This window comes from Dryobates pubescens, chromosome 12, assembly GCF_014839835.1.
Source record: "Dryobates pubescens isolate bDryPub1 chromosome 12, bDryPub1.pri, whole genome shotgun sequence".
NCBI lineage: Eukaryota > Metazoa > Chordata > Aves > Piciformes > Picidae > Dryobates > Dryobates pubescens.
Window position 1 is genome coordinate 4,547,877 of NC_071623.1, and position 23,698 is coordinate 4,571,574.

Here is a 23,698-nt window from a genome sequence, read left to right on the forward strand (position 1 = left end):
TGGAGCTGCTGCAGAGGGGCCAGAGGAGGCCACCAAGGGGATCAGAGGGCTGCAGAACCTCCCCTGTGGGGACAGGCTGTGACAGCCTGGAGATGAGAAGGCTCCAGGGAGACCTTAGAGCTGCATTTCAGCATCTGGAAGGGACCTAGAGGAAGGCTGGGGAGGGCCCCTTCAGGTACTGGAGGAGCCTCCCTCTTGTTTGAAAGTAGGACCTCCACCCTTTCACACTGAGACATGCTGGGATGGTTTTCAGCTGGGTCAAACTAGTGTGAGAGATTCCTGTTATGGAGGAGCAGCTGAAAAGAACCAAGCCTGTTAAACCCCAGACCTTCTCCAGCAGCATCCAGTTTCTCTGGCAAGCAGGGCACACACCAGGCTTAAACAAAGAAGCTTATGCTGCTGAAGGTATCAAAGAGGAAGAGAAATGCCAAAGCCCTGCATTCCAGCACCCTCACAGGGGGCTGCAGGGAGGGAGTAATCTGCTGCCCCCCCAGCTAATGCCAGCAGGCCTTTGTTTGCTGCCTCTGGAGGAAACACTCTGAGCTGCTCAGGAGCTTAGCACTTAAGCCCTCCAAAGAACACAGCCTCATTCAGCAGGGCTTAGGCATTGCACCTCCTGAGAGACAGCAGCCATGCTCCTCACAAAGGACACCGAGGGGGCTGCTTTCTGCCCCCTGCCAGCAGTGTGCCCAGGGGGCCAAGGGGCATCCTGGCCTGCATCAGGAAGAGTGTGGCCAGCAGGAGCAGGGAAGTCCTTGTGCCCTGTGCTCAGCACTGCTGAGGCCACCCCTTGAGTCCTGTGTCCAGTTCTGGGCTCCTCAGGTTAGGAAAGATGTTGAGCTGCTGGAAGGTGTCCAGAGAAGGGCAACAAAGCTGGGGAGGGGTCTGGAGCACAGCCCTGGGAGGAGAGGCTGAGGGAGCTGGGGTTGCTTAGCCTGCAGAAGAGGAGGCTCAGGGGAGACCTTGCTCTCTGCAACTCCCTGAAGGGAGGTTGGAGCCAGGTGGGGGTTGGTCTCTTCTGCCAGGCACCCAGCACCAGAACAAGAGGACAGTCTCAAGCTGTGCCAGGGGAGGTTCAGGCTGGAGGTGAGGAAGAAGTTCTTCCCAGCCATAGAGATTGGCCATGGGAATGTGCTGCCCAGGGAGTTGGTGGAGTACCCATCCCTGGAGGTGTTTAGGAAGAGCCTGGCTGAGGCACTTGGTGCCATGGTTGAGTTAGTCATGAGGTGTTGGGTGATAGGTTGGACTTGATCTCAAAGGTCTCTTCCAACCTGGTGAATTCTATTCTATTCTAGTCTAGTCTAGTCTAGTCTAGTCTATTCTTATTCTATCCTATCCTATCCTATCCTATCCTATCCTATCCTATCCTATTCTATTCTATTCTATTCTATTCTATCCTATCCTATCCTATCCTATCCTATCCTATCCTATCCTATCCTATCCTATCCTATCCTATTCTATTCTATTCTATCCTATCCTATCCTATCCTATCCTATCCTATCCTATCCTATCCTATCCTATTCTATTCTATTCTATCCTATCCTATCCTATCCTATTCTATTCTATCCTACCCTATCCTACCCTATCCTATCCTATCCTATCCTATCCTATCCTATCCTATCCTATTCTATTCTATTCTATTCTATTCTATTCTGTCCTGTCCTGTCCTGTCCTGTCCTGTCCTGTGCTGCCTGGGGAGCAGATGGCAATGGTGCTGCTGGCATGGAGGCAATGCCTGCAGAGCCCTCAGCCAGAGCCAGCGTTCCCTTTGCACTCTGCAGCCCCACAGCCCTGCTCTCCCTGGCTACAGCAAACTACTCTGGGGCACATGGCCCTTTGCACAAGCAGTGCTCAGCCAGCCAGAGGGGCAAGCTAGAGGCAGCTGCTAGCAAAAGAATGGGAGGGGAAGGTTGTTTAGGCTGGGACACAGGCAGCTCTCCCCTGAGGAGCACCCAGCAGCTCCTCTCGGGTGAAAGCTGACATCAGTGCAGTCAGTACTTGAGAAGGAGCTGTGCTCAGCAGCCCAGGGGTAGATGTGCATGCAGTGAAGGCTCAATAGCCTAAATCCCACCCAGAAAGCTGCAGCTCATCAGCTGAGGGACCAGGCTCTGTGGCTGGGCAGTGCAGCAGCTGGGCGAGAGGGGTGTCTGTGCCACACGCTGCACAGCACACTCAGAGGGGGCTCTGGAGGAGGACTGGATTCCTTCTGAGGCTCCAGCACTGGGGTTTGGACATCTAAGTGATCCAAAAAGTGATCCAGATCCCTCTAAACTCCAATAGCTTTAGCATTCCAGTCGTGCTCTGCTGCCTGCTCCCTCGCCTCAGAGCTGTGCCATGCTTTCCACTACTGCTCCAGAGCACTGCATGAAGATGCCCTCAGGTCTGGAGGGGGTGCTGGGCTTGCTGAGGAGCAGAATGCTCCAGGCAGACCTCACAGCAGCCTGCCAGGACCTGAAGGGGCTCCAAGAAGGCTGCAGAGGGCCTGTGCCCAAAGGCCTGCAGGGACAGCACCAGGGGCAAGGGTTTGAAAGGAGAGCAGAGCAGATGGAGATTGGCTGTGAGGAACAAGTTCTGCCCCAGGAGGCTGCTGCCACACTGCCACAGGTTGCCCAGGGAGGGAGCTGAGGCTCCATGGCTGGAGCTGTTGAAGGTGAGGCTGGAGAAGGCTGTGAGCAAGCTGCTCTGGTGGAGGATGTCCCTGCTGGGTGCAGGGGGTTGGATGGAGGCCCTCTGGAGCTCCCTTCCAGCCCAACCCATTCCATGGTTCCATGATCTTGATAAAGTTGGGGCTTGAACACACTGGAAATTGAGCTGTGCTGCTCTGTGGGAGGCACAGAGGAAGTTCACATCTTGATGTGGGCAAATGAGCTGAAGAAATGCTTGCAGTAAGTCCAGGCAGTGTCCTGTCTCTCTGACTGACACCTGCTGCTGATGCCTGCACTTGAGCCTCAAGGTCTCTTCCAACCCAAACCATTCTGTGACCCCTTCCAAAGTCACAACCCCAAGGCTCACATCCTCTGCAGTCTGTGTGTTGTGGAAAACCCTCTCCTCTCACATGCTGGGGGGGGAATTTTCAACCCACCACAATGGAGGACCCCTGACCCCATGGGGCTTCAACTACCAGGCTGTGGAGTCTCCTTGTGTGGAGGCACTGAAAAGCCAGCTGGATGTGTTGCTGTGGGAGCTGCCCTGGGGGCTCCTGCTCTGGCAGGGGGCTTGGCCTGGCTGCTCTCTGGAGCTCCCTTCCAGCCCCTAATCACAGAATCACCCAGGTGGAAAAGACCTCAGAGATCATCAAGTCCAACTTATCACCTAACACCTCCTGACAAGTGCCACATCCCAGCCTTTGTTGAGCACCTCCAGGCACAGTGACTCCACCACCTCCCTGGGCAGCACATCCCATGGCCAATCTCTCTTGCTGGGAAGAACTTCTTCCTCACCTCCAGCCTAAACCTCCCCTGGCACAGCTTGAGACTGTGTCCTCTTGTTCTGGGGGTGGCTGCCTGGCACAAGAGACCAACCCCCACCTGGCTCCAACCTCCCTTCAGGGAGTTGCAGAGAGCAAGAAGGTCTCCCCTGAGCCTCCTCTTCTCCAGGCTAAGCAGCCCCAGCTCCCTCAGCCTCTCCTCACAGGGCTGTGCTCACAGGGCTTGTGTTCTGTGATTGTGTGGAGTTCATCCTTGAGGAGGCACAGCTCTCCTCCCCAGGGGGCAGCAAGCATCCATCCTACAGGCAGCAGGGGAGAAAAGGCTGCAGAAGCAGTGGCTGTACCTGATGGCTGCCTCCACCTCCCTTCCAGGAACAGTTGTCAGGTTTCTGGAGGGATCTGTGACCACAAACCAGAAGGACACTCTGTCTGTCACGTTGCAGAGCAGCACGTTGGCAGTCCTGCAGGGGGAGAGCAAACAGCAGCATTAAGGAAGCACAGAAGGGATTGGATCAAACAGGCAATAGAGCATGGAATGAAATCACAGACTTCCAGAATCAGTGAGGGTGGCAAAGACCTCAGAGATCATCAAGTCCAACCTGTCACCCAACACCTCAGGGCTACTACACCATGGCTCCAAGTGCCACATTCAATCTCCTCTTGAACACCTCCACGGATGGGGACTCCACCACCTCCCTGGGCAGCACATCCCAATGGCTAACAACTCTCTCTGGGAAGAACTTTCTGCTCACCTCCAGCCTAAACCTCCCCTGGCACAGCTTGAGACTGTGTCCTCTTGTTCTGGGGCTGGGTGCCTGGGAGAAGAGCCCAACCTCCTCCTGGCTACAACCTCCCTTCAGGGAGTTGTAGACAGCAATGAGGTCTCCCCTGAGCCTCCTCTTCTCCAGGCTAAGCAACCCCAGCTCCCTCAGCCTCTCCTCCCAGGGCTGTGCTCCAGACCCCTCCCCAGCCTCATTGCCCTTCTCTGGACACCTTCCAGAGTCTCAATGTCCTGGATTTTCCTAAAGCACTGCTTTCATCCAAGGGAGAATGTCCTCTGTGTAACGACAGGAGCAGTGGGTGCTGAAGGAAGGCCCCAGGAGGTGGGAAAGGCACTGGTGAGCCCAGAGGGCTGACACCTCATGTCCCACAGAGCAGGCATGGGGGAGCCCCCAGCTGCCAGCAGAGCCCTTGGGTAGGATGCCTTTGGGGGAGGGAAGAGCAGGGAGCTTGATGCCTTTCTGCCTGACATCTTTGCTCACAGCCTCAGGCAGGGAGTGGAGGCAGCAGGCTGAATCCAGCCCTTCCCCTGGCACTGCCCTCTGGCCTTTCCCTTCTGCTATGACAGAGGTTTATCTCTTTCAAAGAGCCCAAGCACACAGCTCCTCCTGGCACACGAGGTGCAGAGGGTGTGCAAGGGCTCCAGGAGGCCTTTATTCACGTTCTCACAGATTTGTTTTCCATCACTAGCACTAAGAAATGGTGGAAAGGCTGTTCATGCAGAGCCAGAGGCAGCTGTGCCCTGGGCTGCAGCCAGAGGAGTGTGGGCAGCAGGGCAGCAGAAGGGATTCTGCCCCTGGGCTCTGCTCTGCTCAGACCTCACCTCCAATCCTGCCTCCAGCTCTGGGGTCCCCAGCAGGAGAAGGACACAGAGCTGCTGGAGGGAGGCCAGAGGAGGCCACCAAGATGCTCCCAGGGCTGGAGCAGCTCTGCTGTGAGCACAGGCTGAGGGAGCTGGGGCTGTGCAGCCTGCAGAAGAGAAGGCTCCAGGGGCAGCTCAGAGCTGCCTGCCAGGAGCTGAAGGCATCCTGCAGGAAGGCTGCAGAAGGGCTTGGAGCGTTAGGACAAGAGTCCAGGGCTTGTGTGACAGTTGCAGGCTGTGCCTTTAAGGAAAGGACAGCTACTGAAACACTCCAGCTGAACGTTGTGGTGTAAAAAGGAACACAAAGATGATTCCAAACGAATTTCATGGCTAGATCAGTGGGAATGTATTGCAAGAGGGATCTGGAGGTGCTGGAAGGCGTCCAGAGCAGGGCCACGAGGATGAGCAGAGGGCTGGAGCTGCTCTGCTGTGAGGACAGACTGAGGGAGTTGGGGTTGTGAAGGCTGGAGAGGAGAAGGCTCCCAGGAGACCTTCTGGTGGCCTTCCAGGGTCTGAAGGGGGCCCCAGGAAGGCTGGGGAGGGACTGCTCAGGATCTCAGGTAGTGATAGGACTAGGGGGAATGGAATGAAGCTGGAGGTGGGGAGATTCAGGCTGGAGGTGAGGAGGAAGTTCTTCCCCATGAGAGTGGTGAAGCCCTGGAATGGGTTGTCCAGGGAGGTGGTTGAGGCCCCAGCCCTGGAGGTGTTTAAGCCCAGGCTGGATGAGGCTCTGGGCAGCCTGATCTAGTGTGGGGTGTCCCTGCCCATGGCAGGGGGGTTGGAACTAGATGATCCTTGTGGTCCCTTCCAATCCTGACTGAGTCTATGAGTCTACACCTTCAAGGATTTTAGTCTGAGCTCAGCCTGCTCAGCTGGGGCTGTCGGTGCAGCTGCTCTCCCTCTTCTCTTCTTGCCTGGTGCTGACCTTGGACCAATGAGCTGAGAAAACTAATTCATTGTTTGTTTGCCCTTAGCAGCCCCTTTGAACTAACAAAGTTTCCCTTCATATCCCTTTTCTCTCTTTAATCCTTCCTGGGAAAAGGGGAGGGAGGGAGGAAAGGGGTTGTGGGGGGAACCCTCCTCCGGAGGGGGTTTCTGTGTTGCATTCTTCCCTGTGTATTTGATGTGTGCCCTGTAGGTCCTGTACAGTGTCTCTACATCCATTGCCTTTCATCCTGCTGGGGAAACACAGCCTCTTCCATGTGCTCCTCTGACTGACTTAGCTGTGGGTTGTGTGGAGGGGGAGTTGAGCTTTTCTCGCTACCACAGTTTGGAACTGGAGCAGGGCAGAGTGAGGTTGGACATCAGGAGGAAGCTCTGCACAGGGAGGCTGGGGAGACACTGGAGCAGGCTGCCCAGGGAGTGCTTGAGCTCCATCCCTGGAGCCATTCAGGCTCAGCCTGGCTGTGTCCCTGTGCAGCCTGCTCTGGCTGGAGCTGTCCCTGCTGCCTGCAGGGGGTTGGACAGGATGCCCTTGGAGGCTCCCTTCCATCCCTGGAGCCATTCAAGCTCAGCCTGGATGTGTCCCTGGGCAGCCTGCTCTGGCTGGAGCTGTCCCTGCTGCCTGCAGGGGGTTGGACAGGATGCCCTTGGAGGCTCTCTTCCATCCCAGTGCAGGCTTTGAAGCTGTGACTCTGGCAAACCCCCGGTGCAGGCAGCAGCCTCCCCAGCTCTTTGCCACCTGCTGGGTGACTACAAACACCTCCTGCAGTGGCCTGGGGAGCAGGCAGCTGGGGCAGGAATTGCTGCAGAATGTCTGCACTCCATCCAGAGAGGCTGTGGAGTCTCCTTGTGTGGAGGCATTGCTAAGCCAGCTGGATGTGTTGCTGTGGGAGCTGCCCTGGGGGCTCCTGCTCTGGCAGGGGGCTTGGCCTGGCTGCTCTCTGGAGCTCCCTTCCAGCCCCTCACTCTGTTGTTGTGTGAGCCAGAGAGGAGTTGAGCTGGCTTGTGGGGCAGGAGAGGCCCTGGGTGAGGCACAGGAGGCCGTTCTGGCTCTTTTGCAGCACTGTTTTGCTTGCAGAAGTGGAAAAGCTCCTTTGGGTGGTGGCCTTGGGAGTGCAGCCTTGTGCTCTGCAGGGCAGGTTAGCTGCATGCCCCACAGAGCTACCCAAGCAGGGGACAGGCAGGGGCTTTGCACAGCCAGACACCCACTGGTGCCCCTCTGCCCAGCTGTGCACCCACAGAGGATTCCTGTGGAGCAAACCCCCTGGAATGCCAGAGGATGTCCACAGCAGGGTGCTGGCAGCAGTCAGCAGATGGAAGCAGATTTGTCCACCCCAAAACCAAAGCCCAACACAACATCTGCAGGAGTAAGGGAGGAGGCAAGCCTGCTTTTGGCTGGTGGCTGGCAAGCTCCTGCTGACCTCCCAGAGGGCCTGAAAGTGACTCTGCAGAGGAAGCCTCCCACCAGCAGGACCTGGAGCTTGGTGCTGCTGCAGCTCTTAAAGCTCCCATGCCTGTGGCACAACCACAGGCTGGCCCAGGTGGAAAATCTGGGCTCATGCTGCCCTACAGCTGCCCCTGAGATGGGGTAGGAGAGGGCAGCTGGGTCCCCAGGGTGAAAGCTCCATGGGGTAAGGACCTTATCCTTCAAAGCCTCCAGGAGACCTCTTCAGCTGCCCCTGACATGGGGTAGGAGAGGGAAGCTGGGGCCCCAGGGTGAAAGCTCCATGGGGTAAGGACCTTCTCCTTCAGAGCCTCCAGGAGACCTCTTCAGCTGCCCCTGACATGGGGTAGGGGAGGGCAGCTGGGGCCCCAGGGTGAAAGCTCCATGGGGTAAGGACCTTATCCTTCAGAGCCTCCAGGAGACCTCTTCAGCTGCCCCTGACATGGGGTAGGGGAGGGCAGCTGGGGCCCCAGGGTGAAAGCTCCATGGGGTAAGGACCTTATCCTTCAGAGCCTCCAGGAGACCTCTTCAGCTGCCCCTGACATAGGGTAGGGGAGGGCAGCTGGGGCCCCAGGGTGAAAGCTCCATGGGGTAAGGACCTTCTCCTTCAGAGCCTCCAGGAGACCTCTTCAGCTGCCCCTGACATGGGGTAGGGGAGGGCAGCTGGGGCCCCAGGGTGAAAGCTCCATGGGGTAAGGACCTTATCCTTCAAAGCCTCCAGGAGACCTCTTCAGCTGCCCCTGACATGGGGTAGGAGAGGGCAGCTGGGGCCCCAGGGTGAAAGCTCCATGGGGTAAGGACCTTATCCTTCAAAGCCTCCAGGAGACCTCTTCAGCTGCCCCTGACATAGGGTAGGGGAGGGCAGCAGGGGCCCCAGGGTGAAAGCTCCATGGGGTAAGGACCTTCTCCTTCAGAGCCTCCAGGAGACCTCTTCAGCTGCCCCTGACATAGGGTAGGGGAGGGCAGCTGGGGCCCCAGGGTGAAAGCTCCATGGGGTAAGAACCCTCTCCTTCAGAGCCTCCAGACCTCTTCAGCCTGGCTCCTGCCCTACAGGGCTTTCAGCATGGGAGAGGGCAGTGAGACATCATCAGTGCTTAGTTCTGCCCCTCCAGTGCTGGGCTGAAGGTTGGGCTGGATGACCCTGGAGGCCTCTTCTAAGCAGATGGATTCTGGGGCTGATTCTGTGCTTGGGGGCAGCATCTCTCTCTCTCCAGAACCAGCAGCACAGAATCAGCAGGGCAGCAAGGCTCAGAGGGGCACAAGGAAATCTCCCTCACTTTCTGTTCCCTGCTGGGTGCTAAAATCCAATTAAAAGCTCCCAAAGCCTGGCTGCACTGCTGCTGCTTTCTCATCAGCAGGACCTGAAAGCTGTAAATCCTCCCAGGCTCCCCACAGAGTAATACTGCTCACGAGAAGCCCGGAGGGGATTGAGGGAGCAGCGAGGCCAAGGGGCTGAGCCAGCAGCAGCCAGGCAGTGTCCCTGCAGCAGCTCAGCCCTGTGCCTGCCTCTTTGCTGCCTGCACACAGGCTGGTTTCATAGAAGCACAGAATCAAGGAGGTTGGAAAAGACCTCAGACAAGTCCAACCTATCACCCAACACCTCCTGACTACTAAACCATGGCACCAAGTGCCACATCCAATCCCCTCTTGAACACCTCCAGGGATGGGGACTCCACCACCTCCCTGGGCAGCACATTCCAATGACTAACAACTCTCTCTGGGAAGAACTTTCTCCTCACCTCCAGCCTAAACCTCCCCTGGCACAGCTTGAGACTGTGTCCTCTTGATCTGGGGCTGGGTGCCTGGCAGAAGAGACCAACCCCCACCTGGCTCCAACCTCCCTTCAGGGAGTTGCAGAGAGCAAGAAGGTCTCCCCTGAGCCTCCTCTTCTGCAGGCTAAGCAACCCCAGCTCCCTCAGCCTCTCCTCCCAGGGCTGTGCTCCAGACCCCTCCCCAGCTTTGTTGCCCTTCTCTGGACACCTTCCAGCAGCTCAACATCTTTCCTAACCTGAGGGGCCCAGAACTGGACACAGGACTCAAGGGGTGGCCTGAGCAGTGCTGAGCACAGGGCACAAGGACTTCCCTGCTTCTCTCTCTGTCTGGGGAGAACTTCTTCCTAACCTTCAGCCTAAACCTCCCTTGGCACAGCTTGAGACTGTGTCCTCTTGTTCTGCTGCTGGGTGCCTGGGAGAAGAGCCCAACCCCCACCTGCCTACCACCTCCCTTCAGGGAGTTGGAGAGAGCAAGAAGGTCTCCCCTGGTTCACAGCCTGCAGGAGCAGTGCAGGGCTCTGCCTTTCCACAGCCTGCCTCCTCTGGACACTGTGCTGCTGAAAGTCCATCAGCAGTAAGTTTGCAGCTGACAGCAAGCTGGGGGCAGGACTTGATCTGTTAGAGGATAGGAGAGCTCTGCAGAGGGACCTTGCCAGGCTGTGCCCCTGCAAATCCCTCTGGCTTGTGTGTACCTTGCTGCCTTAGCAGCTGATTGGCTTTGCTCATGGGCATCAGAAGGGACTGAGCATCAAAGTGACAGGAGCCTGCTTCTGCCTTTGGGCACTGTGGCAGAGCTCTTGCAGTGCCTCTCCTTTAATAGAAGCAGGGTAGGAAACCCTGATGGTTGCTTGCCCTGAAACACCAGCACCAGCACTGCTGATGTGGAGACAGAGGATTCACAGAGGGGTTTGTGTTGGAAGGGACCTCAAAGCTCATTCAGCTCCAACCCCACTGCCATGGGCAGGGACACCTCCCACCAGCCCAGCTTGCTCAAGGCCTCATCCAGCCTGGTGCTGAACACCTCCAGGCAGGAGGCAGCCACAGCCTCCCTGGGCAACCTGTGCCAGAGTCTCCCCAGCCTCTTCCCCCTCTCCAGTCTCAATCTGCCCTCCTCAAGCTCCAATCCATTCCCTCTCATCCTGTCACTCCCAGCCCTTGTCTAAAGCCCCTTCCCAGCACTTCTGGAGCCCCTTCAGGTACTGGGAGGCTGCTCTGAGGTCTCCCTGGAGCCTTCTCTTCTCCAGGCTCAACAGCCCCAACTCTCTCAGCCTGTCCTCATAGGGGAGGTTCTGCAGCCCTCTGAGCATCTTGGTGGCCTCCACTGGAGCCTCTCCAGCAGCTCCAGGTCCCTCTTGTGCTGGGGGCCCCAGAGCTGGAGGCAGTGCTGCAGGTGGGGGCTGAGCAGTTGTCTGAGTCAGCTCCACTGCAGCACACTGCTGGAGCTGTGCTCTAGGAACACAGGCACCAAAGCTGCTTCCTGAAGGATCTCTGCTGCACTTCTTCACCTTGCCAGTGTGTGCTCCTTTGCCTCCTCCCAGGATGGATCCCTCCAGAAGGGATCATGTCTTACTGGCAGAGTCTGATGGAGTGAACTGAATCACTGATGCCCTCTGAGCACCTTGGTGGCCTCCTCTGGAGCCTCTCCAGCAGCCTCAGGACCCTCTTGAGCTGGAGGCAGTGCTGCAGGTGGGGGCTGAGCAGAGCAGAGCAGAGGGGCAGAATCCCCTCCCTGTGCTGGGGGCCCCAGAGCTGGAGGCAGTGCTGCAGGTGGGGGCTGAGCAGAGCAGAGCAGAGGGGCAGAATCCCCTCCCTGTGCTGGGGGCCCCAGAGCTGGAGGCAGTGCTGCAGGTGGGGGCTGAGCAGAGCAGAGCACAATTCAGGGGGAACAAAAGCTCTTGTCTGGGGGCTAGAAACAGCTGCCTGCAGTGGCTGTGAGCTTGTGGGAGAACCACAGTCCCCAGCTGCCTATCCCCAGCTCTCCCACAAGCACCAGCCAGGCCCCCTCCAGCCCAGTGCTGCTCCTGCAAAGCAAATCCCTGCCCTTCCCTGCACAGCAGCACTGGCATCACCCTGACAGGCACAGCCTTAACTCCAGCAGCTGCTTTTGCTGTCCTGCATGGCCACAAGAGCCTTCCTACCAGCACAGCCTGTCTGAGGAGGATGGGCAGTGCTGAGGACCTTTCCTCCTGGTCACCTCAGGAGGGAAACTGCAGATTCTCTTTGTTTGGGGGTTTGTTGCCTGCCAAGAGGGGCGAGATGCACAAAAGCAGATTCTGATGGTTGAGTGGAAGTGAAGCCTGGTGACATTCTTGCTGCTGTAAAGATTAACCACTGCTGGGCCCAGCAGAGATGCCTTTGATTGGCAGTGAGTCACAGATGAGAGAGCACAGCCCCTGCCACAGGCTGCAGATGAGAGTTTTGTGCCATGCAGAGAGCAAAGGTTGGCTCAGGAAGCTCCTGACTGCGTGTGTGGAGGCTTGGCTGGTGGTGTGCCCCAGGGATCAGTGCTGGGCCCCAGCCTGTACAATATCTTTATTGATGATCTGCAGGAGGGGATGGAGTCCATCAGCAGTAAGTTTGCAGCTGACAGCAAGCTGGGGGCAGGAGTTGATCTGTTAGAGGGCAGGAGAGCTCTGCAGAGGGACCTTGCCAGGCTGGGCAGATGGGCAGAGGCCAAGGGCAGGAGATTGAACACATCCAAGTGCCAGGTTCTGCACATTGGCCACAGCAACCCCAGGCAGTGCTACAGGCTGGGGTCAGAGTGGCTGAGAGCAGCCAGGCAGAGAGGGACGTGGGGGTAGTGGTTGAGAGTAGGCTGAACAGGAGCCAGCAGTGTGCCCAGGGGGCCAAGAAGGCCAAGAGCATCCTGGCCTGCATCAGGAAGAGTGTGGCCAGCAGGAGCAGGGAAGTCCTTGTGCCCTGTGCTCAGCACTGCTCAGGCCACCCCTTGAGTCCTGTGTCCAGTTCTGGGCCCCTCAGGGCAGGAAAGATGTTGAGCTGCTGGAAGGTGTCCAGAGAAGGGCAACAAAGCTGGGGAGGGGTCTGGAGCACAGCCCTGTGGGGAGAGGCTGAGGGAGCTGGGGTTGCTTAGCCTGGAGAAGAGGAGGCTCAGGGGAGACCTTCTTGCTCTCTGCAACTCCCTGAAGGGAGGTTGGAGCCAGGTGGGGGTTGGTCTCTTCTTCCAGGCACCCAGCCCCAGAACAAGAGGACACAGTCTCAAGCTGTGCCAGGGGAGGTTTAGGCTGGAGGTGAGGAAGAAGTTCTTCCCAGCAAGAGAGATTGGCCATGGGAATGTGCTGCCCAGGGAGGTGGTGGAGTCCCCATCCCTGGAGGTGCTTAGGAAGAGCCTGGCTGAGGCACTTGGTGCCATGGTTGAGTTGATCAGATGGTGCTGGGTGATAGGTTGGACTCCATGATCTCTAAGGTCTTTTCCAACCTGGTTACTTCTGTTCTATTCCATTCCATTCCATTCCATTGGCCTGCAATGCATTTATCCAGCAGGAAACAAGGGGGAGGATTTCTCCCCCTGGGAAGGAGCTGTGGCCTTCCTCTGTGTGAATGGTTCCTGAGCAGCTGGGGCTGCCTCTGTCCCACACAAGCCTGGAGATGGGCTGAGCCTTTCAAACATTAAACACAGCTCCAGCAGTCATTAAAGCTGAGCTTAGGCATTAACTGCAGGGCACTGCAGATGTGATGTGCAGCCCTGGCTGTCCTGAGCTGTGTCACTCAGTGCCTGCACAAGGGCCAGCAGGAGCAGCCCCTGCTGCTGCCAGCAGCACACTCAAGTGCTTGGCATTGCACCCAGCCTCAGGAACCTAACGTGGAGGGGACTCTGGCTCTCAAAGAGGAAGGGACAGGCTGCAGCCAAGGCTAATGCTGGGCCACCAGAACTTGCCCAGGGAGGGGGTTGAGGCCCCAGCCCTGGATATACTCAAGGTGAGGCTCAGCAGGGCTCTGGGCAGCCTGCTCTGGTGGAGGATGTCCCTGCTGAGTGCAGGGGGTTGGTCTGGATGAGCTTTGGAGCTCCCTTCCAACCCAAACTATTCCATGATCCCATGAAATGATTCTGGGGCTGGGTCCAGCTGGCTGAAGTGAATGGCCCCAGGGGTGGGGTGGGAGCTGGAGGCTCCTGCAGGCCATGGGATGCCAGAGGGGAGGTTTGTCACACCCTGGGGACAGCTCTGGGCTGTGCCTGGAGGCTCCTGCAGGCCATGGGATGCCAGAGGGGAGGTTTGTCACACCCTGGGGACAGCTCTGGGCTGTGCCTGGAGGCTCCTGCAGGCCATGGGATGCCAGAGGGGAGGTTTGTCACACCCTGGGGACAGCTCTGGGCTGTGCCTGGAGGCTCCTGCAGGCCATGGGATGCCAGAGGGGAGGTTTGTCACACCTTGGGGACAGCTCTGGGCTGTGCCTGGAGGCTCCTGCAGGCCATGGGATGCCAGAGGGGAGGTTTGTCACATCCTGGGGACAGCTCTGGGCTGTGCCTGGAGGCTCCTGCAGGCCATGGGATGCCAGAGGGGAGGTTTGTCACATGCTGGGGACAGCTCTGGGCTGTGCCTGGAGGCTCCTGCAGGACATGGGATGCCAGAGGGGAGGTTTGTCACACCTTGGGGACAGCTCTGGGCTGTGCCTGGAGGCTCCTGCAGGCCATGGGATGCCAGAAGGGAGGTTTGTCACATGCTGGGGACAGCTCTGGGCTGTGCCTGGAGGCTCCTGCAGGCCATGGGATGCCAGAGGGGAGGTTTGCCACACCTTGGGGACAGCTCTGCGCAGAGCTGCTCCTCTGGCACAGGAGTTCAGGTAGGAGGGTGCTGGGTTCCCCAGGAGGCTTTGCTCTGACCAAAGCCTTTGATCAGCAGGTGCAAAATGTGGGCAAAGTTAGCTGCCAGCAGAATGCAGCCCCCAGCACTTTGCTTGTCCTTTCCCCAGGGCTTCTGCAGCTCCTGAGGATCCCCTGCTGCTGTTCAGCTCTCACAGCCCCTGGGATGTCATTTATGTGCCCCAAGCTCTGGCTCCTGCTCCCCCCTGCAGCACACTGCAGGCTGCAGCCACTGCCCTGCACAGCCATGGGAGGCTTTCAGCCCTGTGTGCACAGCACACTGCTGCCCCCCAGCTTCAGAGCCACTGCAGGGGGCATGGAGCTGAGCTGCAGCCCTGCCTCTGTACCCTGTGCTGCCTCCCAGCTGCCAGCACGAAGGAGGGCACCATGCCCAGGATGTCTAACAGCATGGAGGCTCTCCCAGCTTCCCTGCTCACACCTACCAGGTTGTTGGGGGTGCACTGGGAGGTTCACCCAGCTCTCCATCCCTGACCAGCGATTCTGAGGTCACAGCCCAGCACAGCCCACCACTGCACAGCTCCGCACAGCACTGCACAGCACTGCACAGCACAGCGCCACACAGCGCAGCCCCGCACAGCTCAGCTCCGCACAGCACCGCACAGCTCCGCACAGTGCCGCGCAGCGCGGCACAGCTCCGCACAGCCCCGCACAGATCCGCACAGCGCAGCACCGCACAGCCCCGCACAGCCCCGCACAGCCCCGCACAGTCCCGCACAGCACTGCACAGATACGCACCGCACAGCACCGCACAGCCCCGCACAATACCGCACAGCCCCGCACAGCCCCACACAGCCCCACACAGCCCCACACAGCCCCGCATAATACCGCACAGCACTGCACAGATACACACAGCTCCGCACAGCACCACACAGCTCCGCACAGCACCACACAGCCCCGCACAGCACCACACAATACCGCACAGCACCGCACAGATACACACAGCACCGCACAGCCCCGCACAGCCCCGCACAGATACACACAGCACCGCACAGCCCCGCACAAATACACACAGCACCGCACAGATACACACAGCCCCGCACAATACCGCACAGATATGCACAGCGCCGCACAGCCCCGCACAGCCCCGCACAGCCCCACACAGCCCCACACAGCCCCACACAGCCCCGCATAATACCGCACAGCACTGCACAGATACACACAGCTCCGCACAGCACCACACAGCTCCGCACAGCACCACACAGCCCCGCACAGCACCACACAATACCGCACAGCACCGCACAGATACACACAGCACCGCACAGCCCCGCACAGCCCCGCACAGATACACACAGCACCGCACAGCCCCGCACAAATACACACAGCACCGCACAGATACACACAGCCCCGCACAATACCGCACAGATATGCACAGCGCCGCACAGCCCCGCACAGCCCCGCACAGCCCCACACAGCCCCACACAGCCCCGCATAATACCGCACAGCACTGCACAGATACACACAGCTCCGCACAGCACCACACAGCTCCGCACAGCACCACACAGCCCCGCACAGCACCACACAATACCGCACAGCACCGCACAGATACACACAGCACCGCACAGCCCCGCACAGCCCCGCACAGATACACACAGCACCGCACAGCCCCGCACAAATACACACAGCACCGCACAGATACACACAGCCCCGCACAATACCGCACAGATATGCACAGCGCCGCACAGCCCCGCACAGCCCCGCACAGCACTGCACAGATACACACAGCTCCACACAGATACGCACAGCTCCGGACAGCCCCGCACAGCGCCGCACAGCCCCGCACAGCCCCGCACAGCACTGCACAGATACACACAGCTCCACACAGATACGCACAGCCCCGCACAGCACTGCACAGATACACACAGCTCCACACAGATACGCACAGCTCCGGACAGCCCCGCACAGCGCCGCACAGCCCCGCACAGATACGCACAGCACTGCACAGATACACACAGCTCCACACAGATACGCACAGCTCCGGACAGCCCCGCACAGCGCCGCACAGCCCCGCACAGATACGCACAGCACTGCACAGATACACACAGCTCCACACAGATACGCACAGCTCCGGACAGCCCCGCACAGCTCCGCACAGCCCCGCACAGATACGCACAGCACTGCACAGATACGCACAGCACCGCACAGCCCCGCACAGATACGCACAGCACTGCACAGATACGCACAGCTCCACACAGCCCCGCACAATACCGCACAGATATGCACAGCGCCGCACAGCCCCGCACAGATACGCACAGCTCCACACAGATACGCACAGCTCCACACAGCACTGCACAGCCCCGCACAGCCCCGCACAGCCCCGCACAGCCCCGCACAGCACTGCATAGCCCCGCACAGCCCCACACAGCACTGCACAGATACGCACAGCACCGCACAGCCCCGCACAGCTCCGCACAGCACTGCACAGCACTGCACAGCGCCGCACAGCGCCGCACAGCGCCGCACAGCCTCACAGAGCCACACAAGGACTTAGGTTGGAAGAGATCTTGAATATCATCCAGTTCCAACCCCAATGCCATGGGCAGGGACACCTCTCACCAGCCCAGCTTGCTCAAGGCCTCATCCAGCCTGGTGCTGAACACCTCCAGGCAGGAGGCAGCCACAGCCTCCCTGGGCAACCTGTGCCAGAGTCTCCCCAGCCTCACTGGGAAGAATTTCTTCCTCCTCTCCAGTCTCAATCTGCCCTCCTCAAGCTTCAATCCATTCCCTCTCATCCTATCACGCCCAACCCTTTCCAAATGTCCCTTCCCAGCTGTTTTTGTAGCCCCTTCAGGTCCTAGCAGGCTGCTCTGAGGTCTCCCTGGAGCCTTCTCTTCTCCAGGCTCAACAGCCCCAATTCTCTCAACCTGTCCCCACAGGGGAGGTTCTCCTCTGAGCATCTTGGTGGCCTCCTCTGGAGCCTCTCCAGCAGCTCCAGGTCCCTCTTTTGCTGGGGGCCCCAGAGCTGGAGGCAGTGCTGCAGGTGGGGGCTGAGCAGTTGTCTGAGTCAGCTCCACTGCAGCACACTGCTGGAGCTGTGCTCTAGGAACACAGGCACCAAAGCTGCTTCCTGAAGGATCTCTGCTGCACTTCTTCACCTTGCCAGTGTGTGCTCCTTTGCCTCCTCCCAGGATGGATCCCTCCAGAAGGGATCATGTCTTACTGGCAGAGTCTGATGGAGTGAACTGAATCACAGAGTGCCAGTGGCTGGAAGGGAGCTCCAGAGAGAGCCAGGCCAAGCCCCCTGCCAGAGCAGGAGCCCCCAGGGCAGCTCCCACAGCAACACATCCAGCTGGCTTTGCAATGCCTCCACACAAGGAGACTCCACAACCTCTCTGGGCAGCCTGCTCCAGGGCTCCAGCACCCTCACCATACACAAGTGTCTCCTCCTCTTGAGGTGGCACCTCCTGGGCTCCAGCTTCTCCCTGCTGCTCCTTGGCCTGGCACTGGGCACCACCAAGCAAAGCCTGGCACCTGCACCCTGACTCCCACCCCTCAGAGGCTCACATAGCTGTTGGCACAGCCCCATTGAGACACAGCTGTGTCCACCAAGATCTTGAGCAGAAAGTGATAGACTGCAAATAAATCCCCACTGGAGGTAAGAAGGGAATCAGTGCTAAGGTCTGAAAAACCCATTTGGCCTGGCAGCAGCCCAGCACTGTGCTGCCTGCAGTGACAGAGGGGCACACAGTCACAGTCCGTGCTTGCAGGGGGCACAGGATGAGCCTGCTGCAGGAGGGAGCTCAGCCCACAGCCCTGGCAGCAGGCTTGGGGCAAAGGGGAGCTGGTGCTTACTGAGTGGTGCTCCTGCTGGAGTATCTTCTCATGGCAAAAGCCACCATGGCCTTGAAGAGGAACTCCTCCTGGGCATCCCAGGCATACTGCAAAGGAAGGGGCAGAGAATCAGTTCCAGCAGGGCAGAAAGGGAATGCAATCCCCTGCCCCCCAAATGCTTCCTGAGCCAGGAAGTTAACCAATTAGGCTGCAAAAGTAAATCCCTGCCCATGACTGGGAGGGGACCTGCTGGAGAGCAGCCCCAAGGAGAAGGGCCTGGGAGTGCTGGGGGGCAGCAAGCTCTGCATGGGACAGCAAGGTGCCCTGGAGGCCAAGAAGGCCAAGGGGGCCCTGGAATGCATTCAGAGGAGTGTGGCCAGCAGAGCCAGGGAGGTTCTGCTCCCTCTCTGCTCTGCCCTGCTGAGACCTCCCCTGGAATATTGCATCCAGCTCTGGGCTGCTGTGGAAAACGTTGAGGCACAGCCTAAGACTAGAAGGGAAGGGAGCTCAGGACTCCTCTCTCCCAAGCTCCACACTCACTCAGTGCTGCAGGCTTGTGGCTCAGCCTGGAGGCAGAGGCTCAGGGCTGTGCAGGGCTGAGAAGGAGAAGCTTCTCTGATTGCCCTCAGAGGCTGGCAGAAGCTGGGCTGGCAGAGGCTGGCAGGGGCTGCATTTGCAGCCTGTCTTTGCCTGTCTGAGAGGCCAAGGCTGCCAGTGTGTACTGCAGGCTGGTGGCTCAGCCTGGAGGCAGAGGCTCAGGGCTGTGCAGGGCTGAGGAGGAGAAGCTTCTCTGATTGCCCTCAGAGGCTGGCAGGGGCTGCATTTGCAGCCTGTCCTTGCCTGTCTGAGAGGCCAAGGCTGCCAGTGTGTGCTGCAGGCTGGTGTCTCAGCCTGGAGGCAGAGGCTCAGGGCTGTGCAGGGCTGAGGAGGAGCTTCTCTGGTTGCCCTCAGAGGGAAGTGCTCCAGGCAGTGCCTGCAGTAGGTGCAGCACCTTCCCCAGCCCCCAAGGTGCTCTCAGCTCACTCCAGCCCCATGGTGAGCACTGCCCTCTCTGCTCAGGAGGTGGTTTCCCCCTCCATGGGGCAGCAGGGGTTGTGCCCTCAACAGAACCGTGCAGGAGGGGGCCACAGCCAGCACCATCTCCTCTGCTCCCCAGAGGAGCAAGCACCAAGACCCTGGCTCAGCTGCACCTTTGCAGGCTGAGGAGGAGCAGCATCAGCCCCAGCTGACTGCCAAAGCCACTCTTCAAAGCCTGGGGGTGAGGCACTGGGTGAGAGATGCTGAGCACAGGCTGCTGAGGGGTGAAGTGCTGTGGTAGTGCTCGACAGGAGGCACAGGCTGAGCTTGCAGAGCAAGACCACAGCATGCTGAGATTGCCCTGATCGGTGTGACCTGATCTAAGTGTTGCCCTGGCTTGGAGCAGCAGGGGGCTAGGGCCCTTCCCAAGGCCCTTCCCTTCCCAGAGCCCCCAGCCAGCCACTCAAGACTGCAGCATGGCTGCTGGGTCCTGCTTGGTGGGGAGGTGCCAGCTGCACATCAGCCTTCCTCCCCTTCATCCCCCACAGCCTGGCCCCAGAAGGGAAGCACCCCTTCCCCTTCACCTGCCTGCAGCCCCTGAGCTGGCAGCTCCTTGGCTCCTGGAGGTGCCAGCTGCACAGACTTCTCAGTGCACATCACTTCTGCTCCCACTCCCAAGCTGTCTTTGGGCCCTTTTGAATTCATTCTTTACCACTCTGCTAAGTCTATGAGCAGGATGCAACTGGTGACCAGCAGCTACTCACAGGCTGTTAGGCGCTGGAAGGGACCTCTGCAGATCATCCAGTCCAACCCCCCTCTGCCAGAGCAGGAGCAGAGAATCCAGCACAGGTCACACAGGAGCACATCCAGACAGGGCTGGAAAGGCTCCAGAGAAGGAGACTCCACAACCTCTCTGGGCAGCCTGCTCCAGGGCTCTGGGAGCCTCACAGGGAAGAAGTTCCTCCTCCTGTTGAGCTGGAACCTCCTGTGCTGCAGTTTGTAGCCATTGCCCCTTGGCCTGTCCCAGGGTGCAGCTGAGCAGAGCCTGTCCCTGTCCCCTCCCTCCTGACCCCCAGCCCTCATCTGTTGATAGACATTGATCAGATCCCCTCTCAGCCTTCTCCTCCCCAGACTAAACAGCCACTGATGAAGTGAAGACCATCCTGAGAGAGACTCATAAACCACCTTCTCTCCATCAGGGCTCACAGACAGCAGGCTCCCTCCTCAGCAAACACTCTCTGTCAAGTACAGCCCTGATGTGCAAACAAAGTGCTGGCAGCTCACCACTTGCTGTATCCCAGCTGCTGCCCTCTGATAACCACTGTACAAACACACTACATGGCACTGCCTGCCTCCAGCTGCTGCCTGCACTTCTAAACTCCTGTCCTGTCCTTAGCAGCCTCGCTCAGAGTGGGCAGCGTGCACCAAACCATGGGGACAACAGCACTGATCTGTTTCCTGGGCTCCTGAGTGGGCACTGCCAGCCCCACAGCAAAATGCTCACAGTATCAGGGCTGGACTGGGGCCAGCAGGGTAAGAGAAGTGATTCTGGCTTGAGCTGGAAGGGAGCTCAGAGCTCATCTCCTCCAACCTCCCCACCGTGCCCAGGGACACCTCTCAGCTCCACTCAGCTGCTCAGCTGAGCAGGGCTGGGGTTCAGCTTTTCAAATCCATGGAATCACAGATTCATGGAATGTGTTAGCTTGGAAGGGACCTTGGAGATCAGCCAGTTCCAACCCCCCCATGCCCAGGGACACCTCTCAGCTCCACTCAGCTGCTCAAGGCCTCATCCAGCCTGGCCTTCAACACCCCCAGGCAGGAGGCAGCCACAGCCTCCCTGGGCAGCCTGTGCCACACTCTCACCAGCCTCACCCTCAACAACTTCTGCCTCAGCTCCACTCTGCCCCTGCTCTGCCTCAGCTCCAAACCCTTCCCCCTGGGCCTGGCTCCAGCCCCCCTCAGCCAAAGTCTCTCTGCAGCCTTCCTGCAGGATGCCTTCAGCTCCTGGCAGGCAGCTCTGAGCTGCCCCTGGAGCCTTCTCTTCTGCAGGCTGCACAGCCCCAGCTCCCTCAGCCTGTGCTCACAGCAGAGCTGCTCCAGCCCTGGGAGCATCTCTGTGGCCTCCTCTGGCCTCCCTCCAGCAGCTCTGTGTCCTCCTCCTGCTGGGGACCCCAGAGCTGGAGGCAGGATTGGAGGTGAGGTCTGAGCAGAGCAGAGCCCAGGGGCAGAATCCCCTCTGCTGCCCTTCTTCTTCCCAGTTCTCTGGCTTATGGAGTCAGCACTGGAGTCAGGTTCCTGCTACTGTCAAACCTCTTGATATATCAGGGCAGTTTCAGAAGGGAGGTTCTCTTATCCCCATCCTCTTCCAACATGGAACCTGCTGCCTTTTGTTTCCCCAGGCTTCCAGTGGAGGTGACTGCCCAAAGTACTCCAGAGAGACCTTCATGCTGAGCCCACAAACACACAGCTGCTTTGCTCCAGGCACTCCAAACTGCAGGGTCCTGCCCTCTGCCACAGCTCCCAGCGCTGTGGTCAGCAGGGACCATTCACTCCTCTGGCACCCCCAGTCCCTTACAGCTCACAGACCAAGGCTGTGCACCACAGGCAGAGAGGAAAGGCCAACCTCCAGACCCCTCAGGGAACTGGGAGACACCTGAGTGCTGCCTGCAGCTGATGCTTGCCTGAGAGCCTGCCAGGAAATCCCACTTCATCAAGCCCTAAGAAGCTGCTCCTGCTTCCCACCCCAGGCCCTTCTGACTCCCCAGTCAGCACCCTCCAGCAGAAGTCCTGCTCTCAAACCAGAAACCCAGATTCCTGCAGCACTTCTCGTGCATGAAGCAGGGGGTGGGGGAAACCCCAAACAAACTCCTGGAGGGGAAATTCCCTTTCTGCCCAGGCAAGCCCTGGAATCCTCTCCCAGGAGGGCAGCTGAGGGATGCAGCCTAGCCACACGCCGCGGCGGGGATGCCCAGCTCAGCCCCGAGCCAGCTATTGCGGTCAGCACCTCCCCACAAGCTGCTTGTGCTGCCTCCAGGAGCCCTGCAGCTTTCTGTGCTCTCCTGGCAGCTGCTCTGCCGGGAAGGGCAGGGGGAAAGGTGTTCTACTTACTGCGTTCTCTCCCAGCGCCGTCTTGAGGCTGAGCCGCACTTTGAAAGCGTTCTGGGCATCTGCCACGAAGGGAGGAGAGCAAACACATCAGCCAAGAGAGGACCTCAGACCCTTCCCTTCTCTAATCATCTCCCAAACTGTGCCTTAAAAGGTGGCCTGGGTAGGAGGGCAGAAGTTCCCAGCGGGAGAGCAGCTGCAGTTCCAGGGGGGCTCACCGGGACCTCTCCAAAGGAGCCCAGCTTGGGCAGTTTGCCGGCTCACTGGGGAAGCACAGGCTCGGGGCTGGAGACGGTCACAGCAAAACCCTGCAGAAGCTGCCGGCCCTGCAGGCACCAACTCACAGCTAGAGCCAGCTGGGAAAGGATGGGGAGCAGCTCAGGACTCACCGGGCTTGCAGAGCTGGGCGGGAGCGGCGGCAGCCGCGGCGGCAGCCAGCAGCAGCAGCCGGAGCATGCCGGCGGCAGGGAGAGCCTGAGGCAAACTGAAGTGAGCCTCCCTCCCAAAGCGCTCTGAAGCTTTCTGTGACCCAGGATTAAAGCAGCAGCAGGACTGAGCAGCCAAGTACAAGGTTTAATGATTAACCTCCCCCTCACTCCAGCTACAAGGGGCAGCAGAATCAACTGTCTCCTGTTAGTCATTCACCACCTTCCTCTGGGCTCAACCAAACCCAAACCCAAACCTGGAACCAGTTCAGAGTTGTCCTGCTACAAACCATCACAGAGTGCTCCAGGCCAGCCCTTTTGTGCCCCTCGATGGGATGCCAGCCAGGCACACAAGGGATGTCACAAGGGAGCAGGCAGCAGCTGCAGCGTGCCCCTGTGCCCTGCTGTCACCTGCAGCAGCTCAACCTGCCACCAGATCCCAAAGGAAGCTGCTGCCTGGCTGCCCCCCCACGGAGGGACCTTGGAGATAAAGGAAGACTGAGCTCCCTTTTCATCCCTCCAGAAGAAATACCTGAGGAGCACAGAAGCCTTGGCCCCTAAAACCAGCCCTCTAGGTTTCTCCCTCGTTTGCCTTCACCCTCTTGGCAGGGCTGGGCTGGTGGCCCCAGCCCCACTCCGGTGTCCTGGCTCTGGAGCTTCTCTGACCCCAGCAGAGCAAAAGCTTTGTTCTGCACAGCCCCACACACACACACCTGAGGCACTGCTTTGCATGTCAGGAACAGCTATGAAGGTGGAGAAATCCCTCCTGGCTGTCAGGGGAAGGCCAGATGTGACACACTGTGCACCCCCAGTAGAGGTGTGGGAATGTGCTGATGGTGCATCCTGCATCAGCTGCCAAGACAAGCACAGAAAAGCAGAGGAGAAGGCATTCAGAAGGTGAAATGCATCACAAGGGCCTGAAGAGCCTTTAGCAGCCTGGGCAGCAAGCCTGGGTGGCTGCATTCCACTCTGCTGCTGTGCTGCCCCTGTAGCCACTCTGATCGATGCTTAGCTCCCACACTGAGCATCCCTTCCAAGTGGCTGCAGCACTGGGAAGTGTGTCTGGAGCCTGCAAAGCCAAGGATCCCCCCAGGAATGACTGCCAGGGAGAAAATGCTGCTTAGAAGTGGGGTGGGACTGCTGGGCAAGAGCAACCACCAGCACTTTGCAGCTAAGCCAGCTGGAGTTTAGCCTCCCTGCTTCACTCAGTTAACCCTTGCTCAGAGAAGCCACTGGAACAGGACCTGAGAGCCCAGCTTTAAAAGTCACTCCATCAAGCTGAGCCCTGGGCACCTCCTCAACCCCCTCTAGGCAAC

General features: G+C 59.0%; 1 protein-coding gene across 1 annotated transcript in view; it reads right to left on the reverse strand.

Annotated features, from left to right (window-relative positions):
- CLTRN (collectrin, amino acid transport regulator) overlaps window positions 1-22,413 on the reverse strand; it is a 30,089-nt gene extending 7,676 nt beyond the window's left edge. The window contains exons 1-4 of the mRNA XM_054166147.1: window positions 22,347-22,413; window positions 21,961-22,019; window positions 17,857-17,942; window positions 3,772-3,888 (exon numbers count right to left, since the gene is read on the reverse strand). Coding sequence (XP_054022122.1) covers window positions 3,772-3,888; window positions 17,857-17,942; window positions 21,961-22,019; window positions 22,347-22,413 — 329 coding nt within the window. The remainder of the gene's footprint in view (window positions 1-3,771; window positions 3,889-17,856; window positions 17,943-21,960; window positions 22,020-22,346) is intronic.
- Between the last annotated feature and the right edge of the window lie 1,285 nt (window positions 22,414-23,698).